The 20,084-nt window shown below is 34.5% G+C and overlaps 1 protein-coding gene across 7 annotated transcripts in view; it reads left to right on the top strand.

Moving 5' to 3' along the window:
* LOC149961209 (GATA-binding factor 2-like) overlaps positions 1–20,084 on the top strand; it is a 167,776-nt gene that overhangs the window by 105,906 nt on the left and 41,786 nt on the right. For 6 of the 7 annotated variants that reach the window (XM_090175876.1, XM_090175897.1, XM_090175887.1 and 3 more), the window contains one exon: positions 15,832–15,983. In XM_090175876.1, coding sequence (XP_090032002.1) covers positions 15,832–15,983 — 152 coding nt within the window. The remainder of the gene's footprint in view (positions 1–15,831; positions 15,984–20,084) is intronic. The other variant, XM_090175911.1, reaches the window with a different exon arrangement.

Here is a 20,084-nt window from a genome sequence, read left to right as displayed (position 1 = left end):
AGGCCAAAAAATTTGTCAGGTCCCAGAAAGCCCGCAGAAATTGTGATTGATTGGAAACGTGTTCTCTTTTAAGCCGCTTGTATATAGGATATAATATAACCAAGCCATTGCGGTAGTCTGCCTTCGATAGTGCTTCCGAGAGGGGCTTGATTTCAACATGTATACAGTATATTGCTCCATCTAACGGTGGGAATATAATTAATCCGAGATAATTTGTTTTTGAGGGCCCAGTTTCTCAAGAGAGCGGTACAGTAATTTTAGTTTGCTACTATTTACCTCGATTAATCGGAGGTAAGTACCGTACCGTAAACAATGTAATTCGCTGTTAGATAACTTAGGTACGGTACTTTGATCTAAACTATTATTTACCTAATTAGGTAACTGTCAATATTGCCTTGACGAAATACTGACGGTATGACAATAAAAGTCGCTAGCTGATTTGAATCTGTGATGATGCCTTGGCTATTTGCCTAGCTGATTATTATTATTATTATTATTGGGTTAAATAAGACTTTAATTATCTTGCGTGTTAGAAGAGGTAATTGCATTCAATTATCATATTAATTATGCCATAAACAAACACTTGACATTGAAAATCATGTAGCGATCAACCTTGGATTAACAATAGTTATTATTAATAATCCAAGGATCAACTATTACTAATAATGAAACAACAAGTGTGAGGTACTTTTAAATGGGATGTAAAATGTAAAAATTACACTACGTAGGTATATTTAACTATTTGTAAATCAGATTTTCCATCTGTAATAGTTTAAAAAAATCATTATGTATTTAATAATCAAATTTTTAATCCTCAACGTCGTTTTAAGCGAATAGCACTAGCTGTGTAGATAAATATATATATATATGCTTGCGCTTAAAACTAAGCTTAATTTCGACAGACTAAATAACTGTAGAAAATGACTCAAATTAAACGCAGTGGTATCAGCAAAATAATAGCATTACGTCATCAGCTAAATTAAAGAAATAATTCACCTCCCACGAAATTAAACATGATCTCTTCTCCCGGGGGAGAAGCTTTGATTTAGATAAAAACATAAGCCTTGGTTTCTCAAATGATAAGAAATTCGTAACAAAATGAAAGAAAAAAATTATCTAGCCGCAAAAATCGTGATTATATCAGCTCGTACTTATACCGGTTTCGGCCGAGAGAGACGCGTTTTAAACCACCTTCATCCGCGTTTCTACGATTGCTGGGACGTCGGTTGTTGAATGCTAATTGGTCTCATTAAATGTTATTTGGACAAGGGGCCGAGTTGGGGTCACGCGCTGCCCAGGGGCAACTATTCTCTCGTATAACGCTTAGAGCGCCGTCATCGGATCATCGTTGAAACAAAGAGCAATTTTATTTTCATACCATATATTTGTTAAGATTCATCCGTGGTACGTGGTTGAGGGGGATTCTCTGGAATGGCGTGTACCAAAGATGAATTAGTGAAAACGCATTTTGCACGACGTATTATTATTGGAGGGATTAAGTACGTTTAGTAAAACGTGAAGGGAGAACGCCTAATTTGTAGATATTACGTCTAAACCTTAGTTCCGTAACCCAGTAAATTGTTGATTCGTTTTAGATATTTTTACAGGGTTGCCACGGTACCTGAAAAACCGGGAATTTCTGGAAAAGTCAGGGAATTTGAATATGGGTATAAAAATCAGGGAAAATTCAGGGAATTTTAAATATTAGTCTCAAAATCAGGGAAATGTCAGGGAATTTAATTTCGGTTGCAAATAGGAAACTTTTACTAAAATATAGGTTAAAAAATACAATCTTGGCACAAAATAAGTCAGGGAAAATCTCCAGAGATGGTCAGGGAAAACCTGGAAAAGTCAGGGAATTTTATTGTGAAAAAACTGTTGCAACCCTGTTTTAAAAATTATTTGATTTAAATATAATTTTTATTTGATTTTGATGTTATTTGATTTTTAAACAATTTAAGTATCTCCTTTTTTTGGCAAATTTTTTTGATACTTTTCATAGATTGGTAATTTAATTAATTTAAATAAATATGTATTAAATTTAATAAGTGCGAATTTTGCTCAGAATTTTCCTTGTAACTGCAACTGTAAATTTTCATAATTGCGTAAAAGTATAGTAGCTTATTTGTTTTTAAAAATAATCACTGATTTAAATAAGTTGATTTAGTTTACTTTTGGGGTTTTTCGAAAGAGCTTTCCAACCTTCATTTATACTAAAGTTATTTAAAATATCACCGATGTAGTTTCAAAGTTATCGTTTTTAACAGTTCTGTATAAAATTACGTACAATTTTGTTTATAGTACTTAAATATTTTTGTCAAATTTAATATTTAAGATTACTCGTTATTATAATCAGCTAGGCTAGGCTAATACCCAAGGCACCACCTTAGGCCCAAGTCATCAAGCGACTTTTAATGCCTTTAACAGGTGCGAAGTAAGGTAGCTATCTGAAATACACTACAATAGATCATGATGAGTGTGCATTGTAAGGAGCTTAAACTCTTTATTAAACGTTTCTTCAAAACATTAGAATATAAACTAAATAAATAAACCTTATGAAGGCAATTATTTATTATAATTTTTCCGATTCATATTTTTTCTCCAAAGAGCTAAGTAATCGCGTAAGACAATTGTCAAAATAACCGTGTTACAAACACCGTTTTTTACCATTATGGGCTATATTTACAACGGTCTTCGTTCTTAATTTTCCCGAAAATAATTGACGAAATAACTTTTATTCATATCACGAAATTTCGCTAAACGAAGACCCCCCCCCCTCTATCGAACCCCGTTAAATGAAAATAAACCAGTGTCCTTGTTAACGAAAAAAATATGTACAGTTTCGCAGTACCACTAAAGCCCCGATCACACTTGAGGGTAAAATCAGTTAAAACCTCAGTTCGAAGTTCACCCGTGCGAAATCGCTTCATTCCGGTTCGGTTATAACCAAGGCTTATCGTCCAAAACAATTACTTAATCACGTTTACTATACATACAGTAGTATTATTTGAAGTAAAGAATTTTATTCGCGTTATTTTGGAAAATACGACAGGGTTGCCACACGCCAGGGAAAAGTCGGGGAATTTAAAAATGGGCCTAAAAAGTCAAGGAAAGGTCAGGGAATTTTAAGAATTTGTAAAAAGTCAGGGAATTCAATTTTATCTTGACACTTTTTGAAGGTAATTTTACTCTAGTTATCTGCCAAATTCTATGACTATTATTTAGTTACTTTAAAGTTTGCTAATTTTTTTAACGTTGCAATAATACATTTGTACTGAAATGTAGGTTGATTTTAATTTATAAACTTCTAATAAAAGTAAAATGTACAGATAAACATTGTCTAATTTTGGTTTTAAAAAGTCAGGGAAATTCTCTTAAAATGTTCAGGGAATTTGAATCTGAAATTATTGTGGCAACCGTAACGAGCAAATTTTACGTCGCTTTGAAAGAGATTCTATAAATGAACCAACTTGGCTCATTAGATACCAGTTAGAACAGTTTGTTTCGACTTCTGTCAAAAAGAAAATGAAATGAAACCGATCTCGTTCGCCTCGACATTAAATATTCTTCGATCGTATTGAAGCTCTAGGTTATTCGAGGGGTTTTATAGAAAACTCTAAATAACTCGTCGCGACTCTGAAACGTCTGATGTATAACCTTTCCACGGTACTCTAGCCTCCGATTTGAGAGTTGCGTGGTGCCTCGAGGGCCAATTAAAGTCCTTGATATTTCGGGGTTAAATTTATTGAGATAATAAAAATTCGATATTTTTAAAACAAAATCGATCCGTTTTATATTTGGTTATTTCTGGAAGGTTGAGAATGTAAATACGTGTTTCGTATCGAAGATGTGGTTAGCGTTGCAGGCTGAATTAATTTTTCTTAAAAAAGAAGCAATTAATAAAAATTAATGTTTTTTTTACTTTTAATAGTCGAAATTTGGGAAAAGTTAGATGATACTGTATTTCCACAAACTCGCAATACACCGGAGTGTTGCGGGAACACGTTGGGTTGATACTAAGGACACTTATTTAACTCAGCCTATTGTAAGAATGACATCTGACGATAAATTTAGCAAAATTAAGGTTCTAACGAACGATGAAATATTTTAAACCATGTAGTTATTTTCTGTGGAGTGAAATGAAGCTATAGACACAGGGCTGCCACACGTCAGGGAAATTATGGAATTTAAAAATAGGCCTAAAAGGTCAGGGAATTTTAAGAATTTGTAAAAGGTCAGTGAAAAGTCAGGAAATTCGATTTTATCTTGACACTTTTTGAAGGTAATTTTAACCTAGATGTATGATCAATTCAATGATTTTCATTTATTTCCTTTAAAGTTTGGCTAACTTTTTCAACATTGCAATATCCCTTTTTACTGTAATATAAGTCCATTTAAATTTAATAACTTCTGATAAAAGTAAAATATAAAATAAAACTTTTGGCCTTATGAAGTCAGGGAAAATCTCTTAAATCTGAAAATTTTGTGGCAACCCTGATACAGAAGGAAACCATATTAGGCTTAGCTATTAAGCGGTGACGTCATCTCTAAATTAGAACCTAAGTTCTGAGAAAAAATAACATCACTGAAGGTGGAATCGTTATCAAGATGCAACTTTCAAAATGAAAGATTTAGAAGAAGGCTATGTATAATAACCTAAACGGTGAGGGTCATAGTTCTACCGTGACAGGTTAAACAAGCTTGGCAAATGAGCGTAATCTTCTCATATCACGCGAAAGATAAACCCCTGTAGGACAGCTAAATTTAAGCCGAAACTTTTCAAGAGGACCTAGTTAGTCTAGCAAGTTTCGCCAGCTTTTAGGCAAGCTCATAAACCAACGAAAACAATACCCTAGACTCCCGAAACGCCCCCTGGTTGCGATAGACGGCAGTTCAACACAAAGTAATAATAGGGAGTTTCAATGTACCTGACGTAAAAAGCAATGTTTAAACCCTTACCCCGACCCCGTAACCCCTAACGGGTTAAGTTGACGTCAAAGCTAAAGGGTAACGCTTGAAAACGTCGTTTTAAGGTGCGAATGCGTGGCCGCTACGTTCCTTAAAACGTTACGTTAGTGTTAAGAAGCGAGCCATAGATAGCTTCGGCAAATCTCGTTTAAAAATCGGAATCTTTTCGTCGAGAACGCTAACGACACGCTCGGCTGATGACGGGTCGTCTTTGACGCCGAGGACAACCGTCGTTTACCCTTCCCTCCGTAACGACGCGATACCCTTATTCGCGCTGTCAACGGAGCGTCTTCCGCCGGCATTGGGGATACTGGGTAAAGACGGGCTTAGTTGTCAGCGCGATGTGAGAGTCTAAAAGCGTGAAGAACGCGCGGACAGGACGGGTTGTCTTTTTTCGATCGCCTGTTCCAGATTACGAGGAGCGCGCGACTGAGAGAGACTACTCGGAGAGCCGCGCGGGTTTCCAAAATATTCGATGATATCAGGTCCCTATCTCTTTCCCCCGGGCCCGGGCCCTGCAAGAACACCGACAACGAGAAGAAGAAACGGGGGGGGGGGGGGAACTCTCTGATGAGTTCGCCAACGAAGACTTCGGAGACGGATGGCTTTCGCTTATGGGTTACCAACACAAATTCTGGCTCGCGTAGAGTAACCAACGAGTCGGCGCTATTAAAGGCGGGGGGAAACCTATCCTATAATCTGAACCATATCTCACGGCGAAGACCCGATCTATACCGTTAACGACGTCGAAGTACACTGGTTGGTAGTCTTAACCATGGACCTTCCTCGGCAGGCAATTAAGTTAAGCGCTTCGGAAGATGGCGCTACCCTACTGCTAATGACAATCCAACGAGTCCCCCCCCTTCTAGTCCTCCTTACGCTGTCCTAGCAGTCCTTGCCCGGATAGTTCCGAAGTTCTGGTAACGGTTGGCGGATCATGGTGAGGATTGCCAACGCGATACTGATCAAAATGTCGCTCTCGCCGCGTTATTTACCAGACACTACGATTTGAACGCTACCACCGGCCGAAAAGATCCACCATTCGATATAACGTAAGCCCCGTTCGACGACGCTACGCGGTAAGCGACCATCCGGAGGTCGACTTAAATGAAGACCCGCTTATCCCGATTTGATGCCACCAAAAACACTCGGTGGCTATTTTTAAGATCTGGGATGTTTGGTAGATTAAAAGACGTATTACCGCCGTTGCCGCGATAACACGAGGCACAAAGAATGCCGAATCTTTTGATACGTTTCTACCATTGCAAAAATGCGGACTTATAATTAGCTTCGACTTCTTTTTAAGGGGTATGTTATCTTAGAAATGTTATTTCGAGAAAATATTTCTGGTAGCCGCACGAAGACGAAGCGCATTTTTGATCGAGTTGATTGTAGCTAATCTCGAAGTAAGGAAAGTGCAATCCGCATTGCAGTGGGTTTGCAGTGGTCCTAAATTAGTCACCAATTAAAATTCTTGGTCGTACACCATCGTCGTGCGCGCGCGCGCCGTCGATTTCATTTCCGAAACCATCTATGGTCCATGGCCCACCTCTAGGGGGCTAAAAATCCCCGTCGAAATTGTTATCTTTCTATAACGGCACTGGTATCTGGTATGTCTGCCGCTCGTATTTGATAACTAGATGGTGTCAAAAGAATGATATCAAAGAACCTCCCCGGGTCCCGGCGAAAAGGTGTCGCTAAGGTATCCAATCTGATTAAATCCATTGGTTATCAAGCTCGCGTGGTATTCGAAGTATCTTTCCCGTTGCCGACGTTGTTCGCGAAAATGGTCTCTAATCAAGATTTGGACAGCGTCGCTCATTCCCCCCGCGGGCCACCCGCGTGTCGTCGACGGAGAAAAGGTTCGCCATACGATATTGTGTGTTTTCTTTTCGGAAGAATCTTAATCAGATGAATTTCACGGCTTTTTTTAATAGTTTGCCGATAAGCTACCCGTGTGTTACATCGGGTGTCGAGTTATAGCGATAAGCTGCTGGAATGTTTCGAAATTAATTTTGACGAGACTTTAGTATTTACTGTGGTGACATCTACACCGATTTATGTTTTATTTTATAGAAACTGGTGGAAATACGTATTAAAAATTATCTTTGCCGATAATAGGTCACTGGGTTTGAGCAGACTGAGTTATTATTAAAGCGGTATATATTTGTCATGACCTTTTGTAAATTCCATGGTTAATACTATAATTCCTTGGCGGTATATTTTTCATGACCTTTTATAAATTCCATGGTTAATACTATAATTCCTTGGCGGTATATTTGTCATGATCTTTTATAAATTCCATGGTTAGTACTATAATTCCTTGGCAGTATATTTGTCATGATCTTTTATAAATTTCATGGTTAGTACTATAATTCATTGGCGGTATATTTGTCATGATCTTTTTAAATTCCATAGTTATTACTATAATTCCTTGGCAGTATATTTATCATGATCTTTTATAAATTTCATGGTTAGTACTATAATTCCTTGGCAGTATATTTGTCATGATCTTTTATAAATTTCATGGTTAGTACTATAATTCCTTGGCAGTATATTTGTCATGACCTTTTATAAATTTCATGGTTAGTACTATAATTCATTGGCGGTATATTTGTCATGATCTTTTTAAATTCCATAGTTATTACTATAATTCCTTGGCAGTATATTTATCATGATCTTTTATAAATTTCATGGTTAGTACTATAATTCCTTGGCAGTATATTTGTCATGATCTTTTATAAATTTCATGGTTAGTACTATAATTCCTTGGCAGTATATTTGTCATGACCTTTTATAAATTTCATGGTTAGTACTATAATTCATTGGCGGTATATTTGTCATGATCTTTTTAAATTCCATAGTTATTACTATAATTCCTTGGCAGTATATTTATCATGATCTTTTATAAATTTCATGGTTAGTACTATAATTCCTTGGCAGTATATTTGTCATGATCTTTTATAAATTTCATGGTTAGTACTATAATTCCTTGGCAGTATATTTGTCATGACCTTTTATAAATTTCATGGTTAGTACTATAATTCATTGGCGGTATATTTGTCATGATCTTTTTAAATTCCATGCTTAGTATATATATATATTATAATTCCTTGGCGCTATATTTGTCATGACCTTTTATAAATTTCATGGTTAGTACTATAATTCATTGGCGGTATATTTGTCATGATCTTTTTAAATTCCATAGTTATTACTATAATTCCTTGGCAGTATATTTATCATGATCTTTTATAAATTTCATGGTTAGTACTATAATTCCTTGGCAGTATATTTGACATGATCTTTTATAAATTTCATGGTTAGTACTATAATTCATTGGCGGTATATTTGTCATGATCTTTTTAAATTCCATAGTTATTACTATAATTCCTTGGCAGTATATTTATCATGATCTTTTATAAATTTCATGGTTAGTACTATAATTCCTTGGCAGTATATTTGTCATGACCTTTTATAAATTTCATGGTTAGTACTATAATTCATTGGCGGTATATTTGTCATGATCTTTTTAAATTCCATAGTTATTACTATAATTCCTTGGCGGTATATTTGTCATGATCTTTAATAAATTTCATGGCTAGTACTATAATTCCTTGGCAGTATATTTGTCATGATCTTTTATAAATTCCATGGCTTGTACTATAATTCCTTGGCGGTATATTTGTCATGATCTTTTTTAAATTCAATAGTTAAAAACGAATGACGGATTTATTTTAATACGTCGATTGCTTAATAGATGTCGATATCTTATGATGAAAGACTAGCGTTGACATTAAAATTTCGTTTATAACGTCATCCGCGTGCTCTTAAATAACGTCGAAAGACGTCAGTTGCAGGGAACCAATGAGAAGCTGAGTTTATTTTGTTTTAGGGGGAAGGAACTTACTGTTGGGAACCACGCTAAAAAATCATCTAAACAAATAAGTATAAATAAATAAATGTTTGCCCATACCATAAGTGTTAAATATTGTCACACGTAGCATCGCTAGGGGGAAATTTTCTTGTGATGATGACGTCACTCCGTTACTAGCTCTCAGTAAAATATTCCTCAAAGTGACAAACTTCTGGAACAATATTATAGACTTATGCCCATACTTATAAGGTATTATATGACTTATGATAATAACTTCATAATCCCGAAGTATAAATACTTTCTTAATAATACGTAGGTTTTCTTACGTGAAATTTAAGTTTGGGGTGGGGTATTTAATAATTATTAGGGCCATTACTCTTTTTATATCAGGAAAAGAAACCGAGTTAAAATGGGAATTTATCCCGTTCGCTTTTCCCGGGGACGTTTGTCTCTCATTATGGGAACGCGCGAGACATTCCATTTCACTGACAATTTTAGGCTTTTCCCCTCAATGCCTCCGCCGCGAAGTTAGTCGCCCTTACTAGCGAGTGAATTGTCCGTCGCTTGGTCGAGTTAATAATTGGCAACGGAACCGTCAACTTTCAGACCTCAATCAAACTCAAAGAACTTACAAATGATTCGAGAGTTTGTCAAGTTAGCTTAATTATTAAGCTTAGCTAAAGGCTCGATATATTTCAATGCAATTATCAAGCCTCGATATATTTTTATATGAGATTATCAAGCCTCGATACATTTCAATGCAATTATCAAGCCTCGATATATTTTTATATGAGATTATCAAGCCTCGATACATTTAAATAAGATTAGCAAGCCTCGATATATTTTTAAATGAGATTATAAAGCCTCGATATATTTTTAAATGAGATTATAAAGCCTCGATATATTTTTAAATGAGATTATAAAGCCTAGATATATTTAAATAAGATTATCAAGCCTCGATATTTTTAAATGATATTATGAAGCCTAGATATATTTAAATAAGATTATCAAGCCTCGATATATTTAAATAAGATTATCAAGCCTAGATATATTTAAATAAGATTATCAAGCCTAGATATATTTAAATAAGATTATCAAGCCTCGATATATTTAAATAAGATTATTAAGCCTCGATATATTTAAATAAGATTAGCAAGCCTCGATATATTTTTAAATGAGATTATAAAGCCTAGATATATTTAAATAAGATTATCAAGCCTCGATATATTTAAATAAGATTATTAAGCCTCGATATATTTAAATAAGATTATCAAGCCTCGATATATTTAAATAAGATTATTAAGCCTCGATATATTTAAATAAGATTATTAAGCCTCGATATATTTAAATAAGATTATTAAGGCTCGATATACTTTAAAATTATCAAGGCTCGATATACTTTAAAATTATCAAGCCGCAATATATTTCATCAAAATGATCTAGTAAATTTAAAAATGATCGTTATCAACAACCCATTTTCCTTTACATCAATTGCCAATTATAATTTAGACCAAGAAAATCCCCCGTTTGTAAATTTGACTGTATTGGTTAGTGACAAGACACATTGGGACGTTGGAACGCGCTAAAAGACGGTGCGGGGTTAGTTTTCAACTTGTCACTGAATACTTAAGTGGGCTTTAAATATTTTCTTTCTGGGAATTGGCCGGTAAAGAGGGTGCCCAATCCCGGCGATGGAAATCCCCCTTCAAGACGTCAATCAGCTCTCAGGATGACTGACTGTTTGAAAGGAGCTGCGAGACGTCTAACCTTCTAATAGTTGAAATTCTTCGTCTGGCATCACCCAGAAAAGCTTGTCTTTTTAAAGATTTCAAGAGGTCTAGTCTGACGCGTCATTTTATACCTCCAAATTAAGGCGCTCGTATTGTAACTAGGGACGTAATTATAATTAGGTCATTGTTCCTTTCACTCCCGAAACTACCACTTCTCCGCAGTACCTTAAATTAGATTAATTTTTAATTAGGCTTAATTAAATTATGTTACGAAAGGTGTGATTAAAAAGCCGCTTACGCCTGCTCGGTTTCATTAGCGTCGACGTAATACGTTAATTAGTCCTGATTATTAATTATTAAAACATTATTTTCAAGGTAACAATAATTGAATCAGCGGTTGCATGCTCTAAATAAAGGTTAATAATTACGTAAAAAGTAAACATAATTAACTAATTAATAAATATTTATTCGTGGAGACTACCTACACGAAAATTAAAGCTCAAGTAAAAACATTAAATTAAACAAAAAATTACCAATTTCGGCCTTAAAAAGGTCAGGGAATAGTCAGGAATTTGAAACTGAAAATGTTTTGGTAAACTTTTAAAACTATCTAAAACTATTACATAAAGTAAAAATGGTATATAAGTTAAATATTCCCATGACTGATAATTTTTAAGTTTTTAATTATTCAGGCGAAGACTAGTGGCAAATTGCAAACCGTTATGTGGGTTTTGTGAAATTTCGCGCAAATTGAAAAGTTTCTTGAACCTAGTAAAGTAGATGGAAACGAATATTATTTACTTTAAACAGTTTAACTAACAAAGGGAGACCATCGTGTACCTTGAAAGCTACTAAAGGGAAAAGTTTCAATGCCCATTCGTTTTGCTATGGCAACCAAAAATATTTTTCTCAACTTAAATTTAAACGTTATCTACGTAAAATAGCATGGAAAAATCACAGATGGTATTTAATCGATTTTACCCTATTTTATCGATTTTATAAAATTTTATCGATTTTACCCAATTTTATCGATTTTACCCAATTGTTTTTCCAAAATTTTATTTTTTTTTTTTTTTGAAAATCCGTGTTTCGGCCATGAATTATTACGTAGAGAAAGTTTAAATTTGAGTTGTGAAAACCATTTTGGTTGCCATGGCAAAACGAATGGCAATTGAAACTTTTACCTTTAGAAGCTTTCAAGGTACATGAAGGTCTACTTAACCTCCGATTTTGAAAAATATTGGATGTCTCCTTGTAAGTATAACTAAATGCATTCTTGATTTGATAGAATGATTCCACCGCGTTTTAGAAAAGGTAGGATGATAACCAATTAAGTGCATTCAAAGATAATTTGGATCTAAAGGTTGTACCTATACGGGCTACAGTTTGCCAAATCGGTCCAGTGCACTGTTGCAACCACCCTGCGTTTCATTTCAGTCAAATTTTTCATAACACTACTTTTTAGTTCTCATACTAGAGAATGCTTTGTGTATCCGTCTGCCGTAGCTTAGCGCATTTAGTTAAAACTGCCTGAAATGAACTTTGTCACATGTGGTTTATCCATCAATGACAAACATGTGCTCTACAGAACATTTATCGTAGTCAAGGGTTTTGTGGTACAAACAAGTCCGTGCAACAGAAGACGCGTTTAAACGTGCTCCGAATTATTGAACGCAAGTTTTATTTTTCGGAAAATATCAGTTCACTAACCTATTATTTTTCAATATTATATTGAAATAAACACAGAAGCGTTTTCCTGATGTATTCTGTTGGCTCGATCGTGTGGCATGCAGGGCTTGCCACCACCCTCCTACGCATTGTAACCCGGCCACCTGAATTAAAGGCTTCAAAAGTCGCTTGATGACTTAAGCCTAAGGTGGTGCCTTGGGTATTAGCCTAGCTGATTATTATTATTTTATTATTATTCTTAATTTAAGTAATTTAAAATAATAAAAATCTATAGATAGTGTTCCGAAGTGTCAAATGTCAGGTATCAAATAATGTGGCAAAAAGTGGTAAATACCGACATGCGAATAATAATTTTACTGGCTAATATGCCAAATAGTGGCAAATAATAAATTTTAATACAAATTAAAAAACTTACCATTTGAAGATAAAATATATTTGTGCTATTTTAGACAAATATACTGTATTAGTTGCCAGGTTTTGGGCTAGAAACTCAATTATAGTCCAATTTAGTTTTTTCTTTTGGCTATTTTTCAACGATTTTTCCTGAGTTTGAAAAACTAAAACATTATCTCACGTGTAAAAGATGCTACATATCTGAAAGATATTATTTACATCATTTAAATGCATTTACTGATTATTAGTCACTATTTGCCATATTTGCCACTTTTTGCCATATTTACCACTTTTTGCCACTGACATAAACTTTATTAAAATGTAGGTAACACTGTCTACAGACTGATTCACGAATTGCTTATAGGGGCAACGAACGTTTAAAGCGCTGCCATTAGCCGTTCGATATTATTTTTAATGAAACGTATTAACGATTTATTGTATAAAAATACCAACTTTTAACACTATTTTAAACGTTGTCTTACGATAAAACTATGATCAAAAGTTGAACATAGCAAAGAACACAAAAATTTATGATTTATAGCGGTTTTTAGCGTTTCAAATTGCTGGCGTCATCTAGTGAGATTTTGGGTATTTAAAAAATTGACCTCTAATGGCGTTTCTATTAGCGTAGTAGTTAAAAATTATCTGTAGGGGTAACGATAAACAAATGGACCACTTTTATTTATAATTATAGGCTCATAGTACACACCTTAATATCAAAATTAATTTATAAAAGTGTATAATATATCTTAAGCCAAATTGGGAGATAAATACTTGCATATATTATCGTTGCCTACGTTATTATAAAGGCCCTTGCCCAACTTCTAACAAGGAGAGTACACGACGATTTCTTTGCTTACGATTCACGAAAGATGGCTCTCTGATCTGGACTTAGTTCGTTCTGAACTAATTCAAAGTGGGGTTTTAATTGATGAGGTATTGGCTATAATGCAACGCTTTGCAACGCCATATTTTTGTTCGACTTAGACCCTTGAAACCTTGCTGTTGCTTAGACCCTAGTGGCCAGAGTTGTCGAACTAAAATGCCAGAAATAAATGGAAAGATGTTTCGCGTGTATGGGCCTTTATAATAACTTATGCAACGATAATAGGAAGATTAAGCCACAATTTGAAAACGTGTAGGAGAAACTTGTGGAATTGTAGATGTAGGATAAAGATACAAGTTCCCCCGTTCACGTTTTCGAGAAGAAGCTTAAACTGTCTATTATATAAGTCACTATACTCACTAGGAGACTACCCGAGGTGTAACGCACCGATTTTGTTTAAACTCTTGTGTTTGGTAGACCTTCATGTAACTTGAAAAACTCCTAAGGGAAATGTCTCCATAGGCAACCGTTTTGCCATGGCAACCAAAAATGTTTTGGATAACACAAAATGGAATTTTTCCTATGGAAAATAACATGGGAATCTGATAGATTTTAAGGGTACCTCCTGTACATATGTTAAAAAATTTGAAAATGCTAAAAATTGAAAATATAAATAAAAAATAATGAAAAAGTTCGAAATTGATTAAAATTCCCATGTTATATTCAATGGGAAAATTTTCTTTTTGTGTTCTCAAAATAATTTTTGGTTGCCATGGCAAAACGGTTGCCTATGGAGACATTTCCCTTAGGGGTTTTTCAAGTTACATGAAGGTCTACCAAACACCCGAGTTTGATCGAAATCGGTGTGTTACACCTCGGGTAGTCTCCTTGTCAGTTGCATGTTAAGAAAGGCAAAATATCTAGTACATTTGGCGGAAAGATACTAGCACGTATTTCCGGTAAATCGGCGGCGGGAATTTCGAATTTGACCTATTTATGGTTGAATTTTTAAGTATACCCGCGTGCGTTATATAAATTTCGAAAAAACCGTCTATCGCGTTATATTTCAAGTAGTGTTGTAAGTCGGAAAATTTTCCGGAAAATTACCGAGGCCTTTTTTCCGGAAAATTTTCCGTATTTTTCCGAAAAATATTAAAAACGTTTTCATTCCATGATTTGTCTAATATATTGTTTACAAATTTAAATAAAGCGGCATTTTCACCTAATTTTTTCTAATCTAAAAGTAAAACTAAACCTATAGACTAGTTTAAACTGGTTGAAATGTAACACTATTAATGTTTTGTAGTATGTTTACTGATATTAGTCATTTTAAATCGATAAAATGTTTAAAACATTAAAAACCCTTGAAAAGTAATTTATGTTTAAATTTTTTATTTTTCCGATTTGCGGAAAATGTTCCGCAATTCGGAAAATTTTCCGGAAAATATTCTGAAAATTTTTCCGCATTTTATTTTTCCGGAAAATTAACAACCCTATTTCAAAGTGATAATTAATTAATTAACGTAGATAAGATTTAAAAACAGTTGTAATAATTTATATTTAGTACTACAAGTGAGGAATACCTAAAAAATTCCGTTTTTGCGATTCCAGGGTAAGTATAGAACGGGTAATGCCGAGATTACCACGTTGTCGTTCATAAACCTGCGATTTGATGAATGTTTAGAAACCTAATTCTCAAAATAAATATTAATAATAATAATCTACATTAATTTATTGATCACTTTGAAAGTTACGCATTAGACATTTGTAAAATGGATTAATATAACACGTGCACGTGCAGGAACCTTCAGTAATTCAACAGAAAATATTCGAAATTCGAAATTACGGCCTCCGATTTACCGGAAATTCGTGCAAATGTATTAGCTAGTTTGCCTTTCTTAACCTGCAATTGAGTATACAGAAGGAATTTTAAAATCAGGCAAATAAATTTTTGAAATAAAATATTTTTCAAGATTTGAACCTCAAACCATTCATTTATTCTACAAAAAATGGTCAGGGAATATTTGGCAATTTGGTCAGGGAAAACCTGGAAATATCAGGGAATTTAATTCCGGAAATTTTGTACGAACCCTGGTATATTTGACTTGGGCCTAAGATAGTACCTTGGGTATTAGCCTAGCATATTATTATAACACTTCTGATGTTGCTAATTATTTGTCATTTTTTAACTGTCATGCATAAAGTTAACACTGTTTACCAAGATAGTAAATTAACCAAAAGAATAATGATGTTGACATCTGGAATCGTAACTTCACTAATTTGTTTTGCCATTGTTTTTTTTTCTTTCTCTTCTCATAAAATTGCGACTGTTGGATTTACAATGTGGTCAGAGGGGCGAGAATGCGTCAATTGTGGCGCCACTTCGACGCCACTGTGGCGCCGCGACGGGACGGGACACTACTTGTGCAATGCTTGCGGGCTCTACCACAAAATGAACGGACAGAACAGGCCGCTCATCAAACCGAAGAGGAGGCTGGTAAGCGTAAATATCTTTCTTGTTTCTTTTCCCGACGCGTTTACTATTTTCAAATCGGAACTACTTTCATCCGGACCAATAAGACGGCCGCTCCAAAAAGATAACCAATAGGCGAACGCCACTGTTCCTTTCGCGACGTCGTATTCATCCAATGAAAGGTAGTCCCCGATTTGTAGGAAGGCCCAAATTATGGAACTCGCCAATTCTCTATCGCCTTACTCTCGGACGGAAATGACGTTTGGATTCAGCGTCTTCTCATTGGACTATCGGATGACGACGTTATCCAATCGGATTCGCGGATACTATATACGTCATCGTACGATGTCCAATGATATGATGGATATTTTCAAGGTCATTAAGTTCTCGAATGTATTAAAATTAAAGCCAAAACGAGAGTTTCAATATAAATATTTAAAGGCGATTGAGAATTTTTTTTAATTTCAGGTAATGATTTTCATAATTATATTTGTCTGTAAAAAATGACGGTTTGGATTTCGAATTTATTAATAATATTCTTAATAATAATTTATTTTTATTGCTTTATAATATAATATAATATATTTTTTTACTAAACGTATAAGCCGAAGGAAAACACACAAATTTTAAAATACAAAGAAGAAAAATAATGAAAATTGTAATAAAATTTCTGTGCGATTACAAACAAAAGAAACCCAACCATAACCTAATAACCCAAAAAAAAAAACCCAGAATACTATACAAATAATACAACACAATCAATAAATTTCAACTATAACAAAGAAAGAATATAAAAAGATTTACCAATTTAAAAAAATAAAGGTTTAATTAAAATAGGCCGAAATACTACGTAAAAGTAATTTCTAACGCGATCTTGTCTTTTAAATTTTATTCAAAGTCGTACTAAGAAAAAGTATAGAAAAGACACAATCAAAACTCACAACGCTTGGGGGCGCTACAAATCTTGTTCGTTTCAGCCTCCCCCTCACTTTCGTCCCCCCCTCTATGATGACGTCCTTATATAACGTCGACGCGTTACCCGCATCGTTTAGCACACGTCGACTCACTAGACCTAATCCTCCATAGATTGCCTTTGACAATACTCTAAATTTAAGGTGACGTCGCCAATTATAATTGAATACTCTACGACAAATTGCGAATGGTAGCGTGGCTAATACGGGGGTTCGCCTTCGAACGGGGCTGCCAGGTTAAAAGTCTTTTTATTTTTAAAGAAATGGTTAGTCGTTAAAGCGCGCGCGTGAACAATCCTAACAATGAAAGCGCCGTCACCCGTAGAAAAGTCTTTTAATTGGGCAGAGCCAGAAAATCTCCTTTATTTTCTTCTTCCAAGGGAGACCAAGGACATATTAATGATCTTTGGTTCGCGTTCGACGACGTTACCGACTTAGGAACTTTGGCGATTGGCGCGGCTTTGACGCTATTACTGCCGAGTTCAAGTTTAAGGAATTTGTTTATGGTCGCTTGTCGATCATTAGAATGTTTGTTTTGATCGTAGATAAAATCTTTAAAAATTGTTGAAAACGGCGGATCTGGTCAAATGTAAAGTGACCGGAAATGAACCTACAAATTGTTGGTTTTTTACATTTTAATTTTATTCAAAATCAGTGGCGTTGTTTGTCATTGTTATTATAATTATAATTATAATTATTATTATAATTATTGTTGTTAAATACTCGTTTTGAAACGTAAAAGTTGAGATTGTATCAGAGATCAGATTTAGGGAGGTTAAAAATTGTCATTTTGAAGATGGTTAAAATTTGAGGTAAACTTTAGGTGGTTAAAAATGATCAGTTCAAAGGAACCACCTAAGGACTGCATTGTAAAGTATGATAAAATTAGCGAATAAGTAGATTAGTCCATTATGAAAAGGGATAATAAAGCTAAACCCTAAACAAATTCGAAGAAATTTAAAAACTTACTAATAGAAATTTGAGGTAAACTAAGTGGTTAGAAATGATAATTTTGAAGCTTGCGTACAATTTTAGATTATATCAATAGTCAGTTTTAGGTAAAATGTTTGGATAAACACTTAATTTTTTAATCTTGTGTAGAAATAAAGTTATATCAATAGTCAGTTGTGGGTAAAATTATATCAATAGTCAGTTGTGGATAAAATTATATCAATAGTCAGTTGTGGGTAAAATTATATCAATAATCAGTTTTGGGTAAAATTATATCAATAGTCAGTTTTTGGTAAAATTATATCAATAGTCAGTTTTTGGTAAAATTATATCAATAGTCAGTTTTGGGTAAAATTATATCAATAATCAGTTTTGGGTAAAATTATATCAATAGTCAGTTGTGGGTAAAATTATAGCAATAGTCAGTTGTGGGTAAAATTATATCAATAGTCAGTTTTGGGTAAAATTATATCAATAGTCAGTTGTGGGTAAAATTATATCAATAGTCAGTTGTGGGTAAAATTATATCAATAGTCAGTTTTAGGTAAAATGGTTGGATAAACACTTAATTTTTGAATCTTGTGTAGAAATTAAGATTATATCAATGGTCAGTTTTAGATAAAATGGTCGGTTAAAATGTTAATTTGGAAGCTTGTATGAAATGTAAGGTGATCACCAGTTTTAGGTAGACTGGGTGGTGAAATTTCAGATTATATCAATGATCAGTTTCAGATAAAAGGGTCAGTAAAAATGTTCTTTTGGAAGCTTGTATGAAATGTAAGGTGATCACCAGTTTTAGGTAGACTGGGTGGTGAAATTTCAGATTATATCAATGATCAGTTTCAGATAAAAGGGTCAGTAAAAATGTTCTTTTGGAAGTTTGTATGAAATTTAAGGTGATCACCAGTTTTAGGTAGACTGGGTGGTGAAATTTAAGTTTATATCAATAGTCAGTTTTAGGTAAAATGGGTGCTTTAAAATACATTTTTTTTAATCTGGCTTAGAAATTAAGATATCAATATCCAATTTTAGGTAAAATGGTTGGATAAACACTTAATTCTTGAATCTTGTGTAAAAAATTAATATTATATCAAAGGTCCATTTCGGATGAACGGGATGATTAAATAAATTTATGAAAAGTTTTTTTAAACCAAATTAATTACCCGAAAATATTTTCTTTAATCTCAAGCAGTCCGACAAAAATTGAAGTTCCGGTGCATAGGTGTATATTACTATCGTAAAAGAGGGTCAACTACCGTCAAATCAAGCGTGAGATTAACTCCATACCCCTTCTTAATTAGTGGGATTCTATTAATTCGCGTGCTATCCCTTCAGCTATAACTAAAAATAAAAACACGTCGACCAAAAAACCGTTTACAGACGTTAAAAAGTTCCTTATCGAAATACACCCAAATTCAATCGGGTCCGTCGCGACTCCTTACCTTAAACCTATTACAATCGCCAAACAAGCGGCGACGTATATAAAATATCGTTAAATACACGCTAGAAATGGCCGCGGGGACAGTTACGACAGGAAACGGTGACGTCACGGGGATCACGTGACCCGCGCCGCAAACCGCCAAGGCTTAGCGTCGAACTCGCGTATACGGTTCCTTCTCCGGCACTCCGTGATCAGAATTGAAAATTAGTTGCTAAACTTTTTCGGCGAACATTTTCCCAGCGTTGTTATTCGCGATGGTATTTGGGTATTTGACATCGCGCTCTCTTCGCAGGCCTCGGTTCCCCCGTCTTGATCCAAGGGGGGATGGAAATAAATTAAAGTATCCCCCCCACTTCACCTTCTATAGTTTCAACAAGATATATTTTGGCAAAAGGACAGGTGGAAATTTATAAGTATATTTTTATTATAATATCTTTACGAAATTTAATTCGTTATAATGTCCTTATTAATTACTAATTAATGGTTATCTTTCATTCATTCATTATTAATTGAAGAGAGTGTGAAAATTATTTACCAAATTAGCAATTTAATCGGTGGAATTAATTAGATTTAATGATGTTCTTTGCAAGTTCCCCCCCCCCCCCCCTTGGTTAAAGAGGTTTTCTCCCTAGCTCTTCGATTTCCCCTTCCATAAAAACTTGTTGAGGTTAACGGTAATAGTGAGTGTAGGGAGCTGTTGGCTCGCGTGGCATGAAGGGCTTGCCACCACCTTCCTACGCATTGTAACCCGGCCACCTGAATTAATGG

Source organism: Leiobunum rupestre, chromosome 1 (genome assembly GCF_980474605.1).
Source record: "Leiobunum rupestre chromosome 1, qqLeiRupe1.1.hap1, whole genome shotgun sequence".
Taxonomy (NCBI): domain Eukaryota; kingdom Metazoa; phylum Arthropoda; class Arachnida; order Opiliones; family Sclerosomatidae; genus Leiobunum; species Leiobunum rupestre.
The sequence above is the reverse complement of the archived record's forward strand: the minus strand, read 5'-3'. Positions and strand labels throughout refer to the sequence as shown.